A 10,570-nucleotide genomic window follows, 5' to 3' on the forward strand; every position below is an offset into this window, starting at 1 on the left:
TCCTCTGCCGGAAGTGGGGCTGGTTCCCGGCGCTCCGCAGTTCTGGTTTCTCTTGGCCCACTCCACCTTCGAGTTGTACCCCCACGGGGCTAGAGGGGCCGAGGAGCATATCCGCCCCAGCCCCCACGCACGCCGCCGCCGCCGCCGGGCTTTCTACCCTCTGAATCTTTGGTTTCGCTGCCGGAAGTGGGGACGCTTCGGTCGGGTGCGCCGTCCCCCAGCACGTTCCCATCCGCGCGCCCGCCGTCCGGGGCTCGTCGGCGCGCTCCGGTTTCTGTATCTGGCTCGGGACGTTTCCGTTCGTAGTAGGGCCAGTCCAGGAGGTAGGTCTGTGGGTTTGGGGGACGGTTCCCACTGCAAGAACCGTCAAAAGTGTGCTTGCGAGCCGTCTCGACTTCCGAGCTCCCTCACTTTACCCCTCTGGTAGATGTCAAAGGTTCTTGCTTCGGAGAACTTGGGTGAGTTGCGTGTAGCAGTTGCCCCCTACAAACCACGCGGAGCCAAGCGGGAAGGGTGCCTGGATTCTCATTCTTGGTGCCCGCGCTGTGGATGCCATCAGTACACTTGGACATTCCCTCTGTAGGCAGATGCCAGCTCACCCTTTCTGGCTTCTAGACCTTACGAGAATGGAACTTAGTGAGTCCACTAGCCCCCACAATACCGTAGATTTTGAGTGGCGGTACTGGGGATTGGACCCAGGGCATCCTCACGGCCCTACTTCCCTTGTTTCCTTCCTTTTGTTTTTTGGAGACAGGGTTTTGCTAAATTGTTTGACACAGGGCCTTGCTAGTATGGCTTTGAATTTGTAATTGTCTTGCCTCAGCTTCCCAGAGTGCTATGATTACAGGCATGTGCCACATCTGGCTCTTTTGCTTGGGGGGGGGGTGATGGTACACAAGTCCTCATGCTGAACAGTCCCCCGCTGAACTACATCTGCGCCCCCCAGCGCCTTCATTTTATAATTGAGACTGACACCCAGAATGACTTTCCTAAATCTATACTGAACTGTGGGGCCTCACTAAAATTCAGATTTTGTTTTACTCTTTAATGCATACCATCATTTCATTTCCCTGGCTATCTGGCAGGTTGTTCTGATGTCTTTCTTGCTTTAAATTCTACAGAAATGGCTTTTATCTCATTTTCCCCAAGCCTATGGGTACAGTTACTAGCATCACTTTTCTCCTTAGGGTTTTCTGCAGTTCTTCATCTGACAGACAATGGGACTCAATAGAGAATGAGAACCTTATCTTCCTGTCATCTGTGAGCCACTCTTTCCAGTACTCCCACCATTTGCTGTCCTCATGTCTACTTTACTCCTGAATCTGGATTTTTCCGAATCTCCTCTCAAAAAGTCATTAGAAGGAAATGCCAAACATAGAAGTTTTGTCAAGAGGCGAAGGTTCTTGGAACAGAGAGGCTTTCTCAATAAAAAGAATCAGCGTCCTAGTAAGGCGCCTAAGCCACACTCAGAACCTACAAAGAAGGAAACTCTCAGAGTCGATGGCACTGGAAAGGTCAAGTCTCTCAGCAAAAAGAAGACAGCTGCCTCCTGTGGTAGGTTAGAGCAATCCCTGGACAAGAAAGCTACAGTGTCTAGGCTGACCCCTGCCCCTTCAAAGAAGACTGATTCTGTTGTGGGTAAAGTAGATTTACTGGGGGAGTTCCAGAGTGCCCTTCCAAAGATTAAGAGCCACCCATGTCGCTCCCAGAAGAAGCTGCCACAGAAGAAGCCGCCGCAGAAGAAGCCACCTCAGAAGAAGCCGCCACAGAAGAAGCCCCCTGAAAATAGCAGCATACCAAATTCCACCCAGGCCCACTCAGAGAGTACATGCGCTGGAGCTTTGTGGAAACCAGGGAAGATGGTGGCAGTTGACTGTGAGATGGTGGGCACAGGCCCCAAGGGGCATGTAAGTTCCTTGGCTCGGTGTAGTATCGTCAGCTATGATGGAGACGTGCTTTATGATGAGTATGTCCGTCCCCCCTGTCCCATTGTGGACTACCGGACCAGATGGAGTGGTATCCGTAAGCAGCACATGGTGAAGGCTACACCCTTCAAGACTGCTCGGAGCCAGGTAAGGAATGTGGGGCATGATGATGACAATGACAACTGGATCAAGAGATTTTGCCAGCAGTGGTTGTCATCCTGGAAAGGTGTCAAAGGATTGTAGGAGAGCAGAATATCAGATGAGTAAGGCCTAGAATAAAGAGTGATAAAAGTGCTCATCAAGGTGTTATGCATTTGTAATCTCTACATTCCAGGGGCCCTACACAGGAGGCTCATTGAGAATTTGAGGCCAGCCAGGCTACATAGTAAGACTCTGTCTCAAAAAAAAAAAAAAAAATTGGGGGATTTAATAGGATTGATCCGGGGACTAGCTGTGTGTGTGTGTGTGTGTGTGTGTGTGTGTATAGCAGTGATGGTGAATCTATGGCATGTGTGCCTCTATGGGCTGTTTGTATCATGGAAAGCTCTGAAAAGGTTCACCATCACTACCTTATAGGATGGGAGGCTAGGACTGAGAGAAAGGAGGTGGAGAGAGTTCCTCAAACAAAAAGTAGCCCAAGACAAGAGGTAGGAGAGGTCAGAAAGTTGATAAGAGCTTGCTGTGTACCTGGGAGAGGTGGTCTCTAGTGAAGGACATAAAAGACACAGGATTGGGTTAGGTAGGGATTCTCGTCACACTCATTGAGCTAACCTATTCATTCTAGCCATCAGCTGGATTTTGGGAGCATAACAGATGAACAAGACGGGCTGGGGATTTAGCTCAGTGGCATAAGCGCCTGCCTGGCAAGTGCAAGTCACGAGTTTGATCCCCGATACCACACATACACACAAAAAATGAACAAGAAAGTAAGGCAGAGGCCAGGGATTTATTTAGCTCAGTGGTGTAAGTGCCTGCCTGGCAAGCTCGAGGTCGTGAGTTCCATCCCCGGTACCAAAGAAAAGAAAAGAAAAAGGAAGGTGAGTTCTCTAAGTGAAGGGAGAAGGAGAACGAGCTGGCCTTAGCAGGCCACCAGAGGACGCCCTTGGTCCATGCTCCACACTACTTTCTGTGAATGCTCTGTGTATCAATAATTCCTTATAGTCCCGGCCAGGTGTTGGAGGATGTTCATCAGAGGTAGAGCAGCTAGTTATTAAACAAAGAGTGGAGAGATATCCTAAGCGCAGGGAAACGGCTGAACAGAGGCTTGGGAGAGACAGAGGTAGGATGGGTTTGAGATGGTAGATTACCTCAAGGCAGAAATTGAATCTTGTGAAATCAAGGCATTGATGGACAATAAACTGCAGGTGAGATTAAGAACAACTAAATACTTTGGTTGATTGTAGTACAGCTAGTTTTCAATATAAGATTAGTACCCAGGCTGGGGTTATGAAATAGGTGTCCAGATGAATTGGTTTCTTTGAGGACATCCCATTGGGAGGTCATACAGCACTGCAACTTTCTGTACAGCCTTTTAGGAACACCATTTTGGGAACAGCCTTTGGAGCTCATGATGTGTTCTTTTAACTCACTGATAGTCTTCATGCATTATGATACTAAAATGATAAGATGTTATTTGGCTTCAAGACTAGTGTAAGGTCTCCTGTGCAGCTTTAGTCTTCAAGTGACTTACTCTTTTATAATTTGGAGTCCTTTGAGAGTCTCATGAAAACATAAGCTCTCTTTCCCCAAAAGTAAAAGTAACCACACTACTAGGTGCGTTTCATCTGGGTCTTCTGTTACCTACTTGGAACCCATCCATCTTCCATTTCATGGGTTCCAGTCACATGTCTAAGGTTGACATGATGATAAAGGACTTAAAGTGCGAGTCAAAACTGAACTAGATAGTTATGTGAGCATTCTCCCCCCCCCCCGCCCCTTTTACATAAGGGCTCACCATAGCTCAGGCTTGCGTTCAAAATCTCTCAGCCTCAGTTTCCTGAGTGCTGGAATTACAGGAATGTGCCACCATATCTGGCAGTTACATGAACATCTTAAGTGCAAGTTCAGTTTAGTACAAAAGGAAAATTAATCCATCATTAGGGTGGCAATCAATAAGATAAGGAACAGCTGGGCATTGTGGCACTCATTTATAATCCCAGGTATCCAGGAAGCTGAGACAGGAGGGTGACAAGTCTGAGGCTAGCTGGATAACTTAGTAAGACCCTGTCTCAGGTCTTTCTGTTGTTGTTTTTTGGGTCTCACTATGTAATACAGACTTACTATGTAGCTTAGGCTGGCCTCAAACTAGTAGTGATCCTCCTGCCTCAGCTTCAATCTCCTGAGTGTTGGGATTACAGGCATATGCTATCTTCCCTGGCCCTGTCTCAGAATTTTGAAAGTCCAGGGGTGTAGCTCAGTGTTTCCCATCACCACAAGAAATAAAAGAAGGTGAGCTATTGTCAATATAGATCCAAGTAATAAAGTTGCACATGGAAGCTGTCTACTTCTACACTGGAGAAGAGGAAATAGATTTCAGGAGAAAAAACTTGTCAGAGCATTTCAAGGACGAGGCAGGTAGGTGTTTGATGCAGAGAAACCAGAGGTACTGATGGGCATGGGGAGTTTTCTGGATCTAGGGGTCCACATTTGAGTCTGGCTTCTCACTTTTTCTCTCCTTCCTATTCCAGATCTTGAAGATCCTCACAGGGAAGATTGTAGTGGGACACGCCATCCACAATGACTTCAAAGCCCTGCAGTACTTTCACCCCAAGCATCTTACCAGAGACACCTCCCAAATCCCCCTCCTCAACCGCAAGGCTGGTTTCCTGGAGAATGTCACTATGTCTCTCAAGAATCTCACCAAGAAACTGCTGAGCCGGGATATCCAGGTAGCTTCTCCCTGAGTGTCGCATCACACACACCTCTGGCGTGTGGGTTCCTCCTACTGCCTCTCCAAGCTCTGGCCCAGAAGTCTTGGCTGTAGACCATCATATGGGTGCTCTGGTGAACACAGCTTTGGGCTAAGGGACCCAGAAGTCTCTGTCTATATGGAGGGATAGTGAATGTTTTATTCTTCCTCACAGAACATTCCTAATGATATTTTGAAAAGGAAAAATTAACCCAAAGTGGATATGAACCCCCGAAGGAAAGAAAAGCAGGCATGCTTGTGCATGCCTATAACTCTAGCACTCAGGAAGTTGAGGCAGGGCTAATCACTGTGAGTTTTAGTCCAGCCTGGGCTATGTAGTGAGCTCAACAGCAGCCTGAACTACCTAGCAAGTCCTTGTCTCCAAAAAGAAGAAGAAAGAAAAGCAGGCACTGGAGATGACCTAAAAGAACAGAGTAGTGGCTTAAGGACCATGCAGACATTTCACATGCTCTGTTCAGAGAAAGAGTTTTATTTGGAAGTTGTAGACCCGGGCCATATAGAGAGCAGTTGAAGAACTAGGGATGGTAGAAGACTTGAAAGTCCTGCCTTTGGTCTGGTGTGTTCTGTCTGAGGAACTTGGACCACCAGGGTGTGTATATATGCTGCTACAGAAAGAGTTGAGGCAGGCAGGAGCAAAGACTTAGGAGTCTGAGCCCTGGAGTTAGGTGTGAAGTGGAGCCAACTGCAGAAGAAACACTGTGGGGTGGCAAGATATGAAGGGAGCAGTATTGGTTGGGAAGGGAAAAGTTTGTGTGGGTTCAGACTTTTCTCTTAATCCTTGTACAGGCCGGAAAAAGTGGACACTCCTCTGTGGAAGATGCCCAGGCCACCATGGAGCTATACAAGTTGGTCGAAGTTGAGTGGGAACAGCACCTGGCCCAGAATTCCCTGAAAAACTAGCAACCGTGGGACAGCAGGAGCAGCATGCAGAACAGGCAACAGCCCTGTACACGACCGAGCACACCTGGGGAGGCTGGAATTGTTGGGGAGAGAGGTTCCACCCCTCACTCAATAGCCATTGCAATTTCACCTTGCTCTTGTGTTTCATATCTGGTTAAGTGTGCTATAGAAGGGGAATTCTTTGTTTTGAACCCTGCTCTGGACTGTTTACCTCATCAGTGGTGCTAACCACAGATTCCTGGTTGCTTTGTGCTGTCCAGACAGTGGGACATACTGGGAAATGTAGTTTCCCACCTGTCTTACCACTAGCAGAGCCCTTTGCCTCTTAGGGTGGAACAGTGCATTGCCCAATCTGGCCTTGGCTACCTGGGCTCAACCATCTTTTTTCCTCACCCTCCAGAGTAGCTAGGACTATAGGTGCACGTCACCATACCCACTAGGTCTCATTAAGACCCTTTCACTTTCAAAAGTGTTTTGGGGCTAGGTATGGCTCAAGGGTAGAAGTACCGCCCTAGCATATATAAGGCCTTGGGTTTGCTCCCCAGAAATCCTCCTCCCCCGCAGTATCCAGGTTGGACTCTGAATTGTATGATCCTGTTCCATGTCACAGACCTTGTCTTTGGCACACCTGGCCTGCCAGGATGTCACGTGCTGGCTTGCAGAGGAGCCATCTAGAGGGCAGTTTAGTTTCTAGGGTTGCAAAGCAGTGAGATAAGAGTATAGCTTGGAAATCAAGTTTTCTGATATAGAAAAGCTCATCTAGAATAATAGAGGATTTATTTAGTTTCTGCTTGGTGGATTAAAAAATTTACATTGTTTTAATTTTTTAAAATCATCTTTTACCTTGCTAAATGAAGTCTTTTAAAAACTTATGATTGTTTTGATAAATTTTTATAGTGGAAAACAATTGTGTGATGGTTCTTTTTTGACTTTAACATCTCAAGACATTCAGGGACTGTACAGTTCTGTAGAGAGGCTCCCAGGCTGTCTGGGTGGCATAAATTGGCCCCCTTGTTAACTGAAAGTTAAGGAGAAGCACTGACCAAACCCTCATGTATGACGTGTTACAGGTGCCTTGTTCTGGTTCCTTCCATAAAGTTACAAGCACACTTAAAATGGCACCTGAGCCCTGTAACAGATGGGCATGAGACCAAAAATGAGACAGTGAAACTGAGAATAAGAAAAGCAGGGGGCAGGGAGGAAGGTTGCTTGGTGCTGCTGGCCTGGCCACTGTTGCCAGCTCTTCCTCAGGGGTGAGACACCATTTTGGGGAACTCAGTTACAGGTCTGACCGTGTGTCCAGGATTACTATCTGTGTTGTCTTGTTAGTTTAATATTTTGAGACATGGTCCTGCTGAGTTGCTCAAGCTGGCCACATACCTCTGATCTCAGCCTCCCAAGTAGTTGGGAAGACAGGTATGTGCCACCGCCTCTTATATACACATTTTTCTTCTTTCTTTCTTTTTTTTTTTTTTTTTTTTTGTACTTGGGATTGAGCTCACTACCTTGTGTTTGCCAGGCAGGCACTTGTGCTTGCAGAGCTATAGCCCTGCCCCACTTTTTTCATTTTTTGAGATGTTCTCTATGTAGTTTGGGCTGGTCTTGAACTCACTGTGTATCCTAGGCCGGCATTTAACACACTGTAATGCTCCTGCCTCAGCCTCTTGAGTGCTGGAATTATAGGTGTACACCACCACACTCAGCCTGCATGTGTTCTTGAAAGACTTCACACATACTGTAGAACATGAGGCTCTTGAGAAGCTGATCTGGCTTCAGGGACAGAGTCGTGGCTGCTGGTGGAAGGGAATTCCTTCTGCTAAACCAGACCCAAGACATAGCCCAGTTTTTGTGTCCTGTGATGCAGGATTTGCTTATATAAGCAGATGTAGTGATTTGAGCAAGTTGATGCCTGTGAGATCCAACATGTCATGTCCAAAACTTGATAAAGAGGTATCAGTGTCCTCACACAGCTCTAAGAGAATAATCCAAAAGCTGGGTACCCACATGAATATATCTTAAGCAGAACATAATACTGGGTTACAACAACCCATCCCATACTTTGCTACTGTAAATTTGTACTTGAGCATGATAGTAGCTGGCTGTGTGTCTCACTAGCTGCACCTTGGGGTACAGGAAGCAATTGTGTTTGTTCAGATGACACTATGAATTGCAAAGTGTGTGCATGTGTGAAAAAGGTCAAGATGGGATATTTATCCATATAATGCTGCATCTAATAGGTTTTATGTATGTTTACCCGAGTATCACAGGGGTAAAATACACCCATACCACTCTTCTGTTGTGTAAACATGTATTTTACCGCGGCTGGGGATTTAGCTCAGCAGCATAAGTGCCTGCCTTGCAAGCAGGCACTCTTGAGTTCAATCCCTGGTACCGATAAAAAGGAAAAAGACAAAAAAAAAAAAAAAAATTGATAAACATGTATTTTACCATAATGGAATGTGGGTATGACTCACAGCTGGTGAAAGTAAAAACCCACCTGTGCATTCACCCACTTGACAGATGAAGATCAATGTAATAGAGGAAATCCAAAGCAGTAACAGGTGAGTTTTAAACCCATGAAATGCTCATTGTTAAATTTTGTGCATTTAAAAAAAAAAAAAATTTCTGTGCATTTAGGATTTGTTTTTTAAAAAGTTGTTTTTGTTTTTGTTTTGTTTTTGTCTTTTTGAGATATGGTCTCACAATGCAGATCAGGCTGGCCTTAAATTCACTTTGTAGATCGAGCTGGTCTTGAACTCACAATGATCCTCCTGTCTCAGCTTCCCAAAGGCTGGGATTACAGGCATATATCACCACACCCAGCTGATAATGACTGATGTTGCCTATGTGACTCAGTTTTTGTGACAGTGAAATGGAGCAAAAATTGACAGGGAATACAGACCCACTTGATTTAGATGACGAAGAAAGCAGCAATATGAGTACATATTTGCCTAGTAGAAATGGTACAAAATGATCACACAAACAGTAGTGAATGATCCAACATTAGAATTTGGTCTGAAAATATAGTGAGGATCTTGGCATGGGTAAAATCTATTGGATGGAATGCCAGCGTTGCCATTCAATGTAGGAAATTGTAACAGACAAAATGCTACAAAATGTGAATTACACACATGGTGAAATACAAATAAAGCATTCTGTGTGCACCAATAGCCATATTCAAAAATGTTATTTACTATGGTAACCTCACTGTCTGAACTGAAAACATTCATAGGTCCTTAGCAGAGCTTTCCACTGATAATTGCAGAAATGTAAATGACATGGAAAAGTGCTGGGTGTGGGTTTGAGGTTTGTAGAATAACAGTCACCCTAAGAAGATTTGGTTTCCTTCAAAATTGTGTGAGGTTTGATAACAAAACCATTGCCAAGAAAGCAAAAGAACTGATAATCTGGCTGCTATCAGCTCAAGTTTTGGGAAGTTTTTAGATAATTGTCAAACAATTTATATACCATTTGACACATGACTTAACAAATATCTTGCAACATTTCATGGTTGCTGTAGCTTCAGGCAGTGTATTCCCAAAAACCGTTCAAAATGTGGCATAAAAATGTATGCCCTTATAGATGTGAAGACATACTTTCAATTTAGAAATTTATCTTGGAACTACACCACCTAGTCTTTATTCATAGTAATAAACCAAATGCTGTAAATGAATTTGTTGTTTCCATCTCCCAAAGTAATCAGAATGTGGCATTTGACAATTGATTCAGTTTGCAATTGATGTTACATTTACTAACAGCATAGGTTGACCAGTGTAGGAACTGTACATAGGAACAAAGCAGAAATTGAAATGTTGCAATTTCAAAACAATTGTGTAGTACAATCTTTGGGTTTCAGAAATGTATAACATTGGCCTGATATGTGGCAAAGAAAAACAAACTGCTACTGCTGATGTCAACATTGTGCCATTATGGAAATATTGATAGGGGAAACTTGACCAATGGATGCCTGAGATGATCGCTTTCTACAACAAACCAAGGTGGAGTAGATGGTAATGAATTGTGCAGCAATATCACTATATCACTTGAAACGCAAAGTGTTGAGCGATGGTTGTGTTTTACTCCACCCTAAACGTGTGGCATAAGTAGTTTCATAGTTTACAAAGAAAATAACAAGTGCAAAATAACACAGGAATTTTCTTAGAAGGCTAGGACTAAAACACATAAGAGTCAAATTTATAGCAGAGGAACAACAAAATGTTTTTGCCCAGGTAACTATGCAAAAAAGGTGTGGAGCACTGGGGATTTAGCTCAGCGGCACCAGTGCCTGCTTGGTAAGCGTGAGGTCGTGAGGTGAGCACACGGGTGAGCTGACGGGTGGTGAACTGGCAAGCACAGCATCACAAAGATCCGCTGTAACAACAGGAAAACTGTGCTATCAGTGTAATGATACTTGTGTATGGAACATGCAGTTTTCATGTGTGAAGACTGCCTTGGAGGTGACAGTTGAAGTGAAAATTATTTCTGCAATGGACTTCTGGTTGTATTTACCCTGTAGTTCACATGGGGTTTTTGGTGTTTGGAGGATTTCTTTGTTTGTTTTTGAGACAGGGTTTTGCTATGCAATTCAGGCTGACCTTGAACTCAGTTTGTAACCCAGACTGGCTTAAAATTTACAACAACAGTCCTGCCTCAGCCTCCCTTGTGCTGGGATTACAGAGGTTTGCCACCCAGCTCACAGGTATTTCTGATATTTAGGTTTTGTAAGCAAGTGAACAGCTGATGTGAAAATGTTGATGTCTATTCTAAGCACTTTGATACTTTATTGGTATCTTATTTCCTGCTAAGTGCACATTAT

General features: G+C 44.7%; 1 protein-coding gene across 1 annotated transcript; it reads left to right on the top strand.

Moving 5' to 3' along the window:
* The first annotated feature begins 25 nt into the window (after nt 1–25).
* On the top strand, nt 26–6,661 carry Isg20l2 (interferon stimulated exonuclease gene 20 like 2). Its single transcript, XM_003475395.4, has 4 exons — nt 26–323; nt 1,188–2,072; nt 4,613–4,813; nt 5,641–6,661. The coding sequence occupies exons 2-4, from the start codon at nt 1,302–1,304 to the stop codon at nt 5,752–5,754; spliced, it is 1,086 nt and encodes a 361-aa protein (XP_003475443.1). The 5' UTR covers nt 26–323; nt 1,188–1,301; the 3' UTR covers nt 5,755–6,661.
* The last annotated feature ends 3,909 nt before the right edge of the window (nt 6,662–10,570 follow it).

Source organism: Cavia porcellus, unplaced genomic scaffold, assembly GCF_034190915.1.
Source record: "Cavia porcellus strain 051 isolate PalLab524CR breed Dunkin Hartley unplaced genomic scaffold, mCavPor4.1 scaffold_6, whole genome shotgun sequence".
Taxonomy (NCBI): Eukaryota; Metazoa; Chordata; class Mammalia; order Rodentia; family Caviidae; genus Cavia; species Cavia porcellus.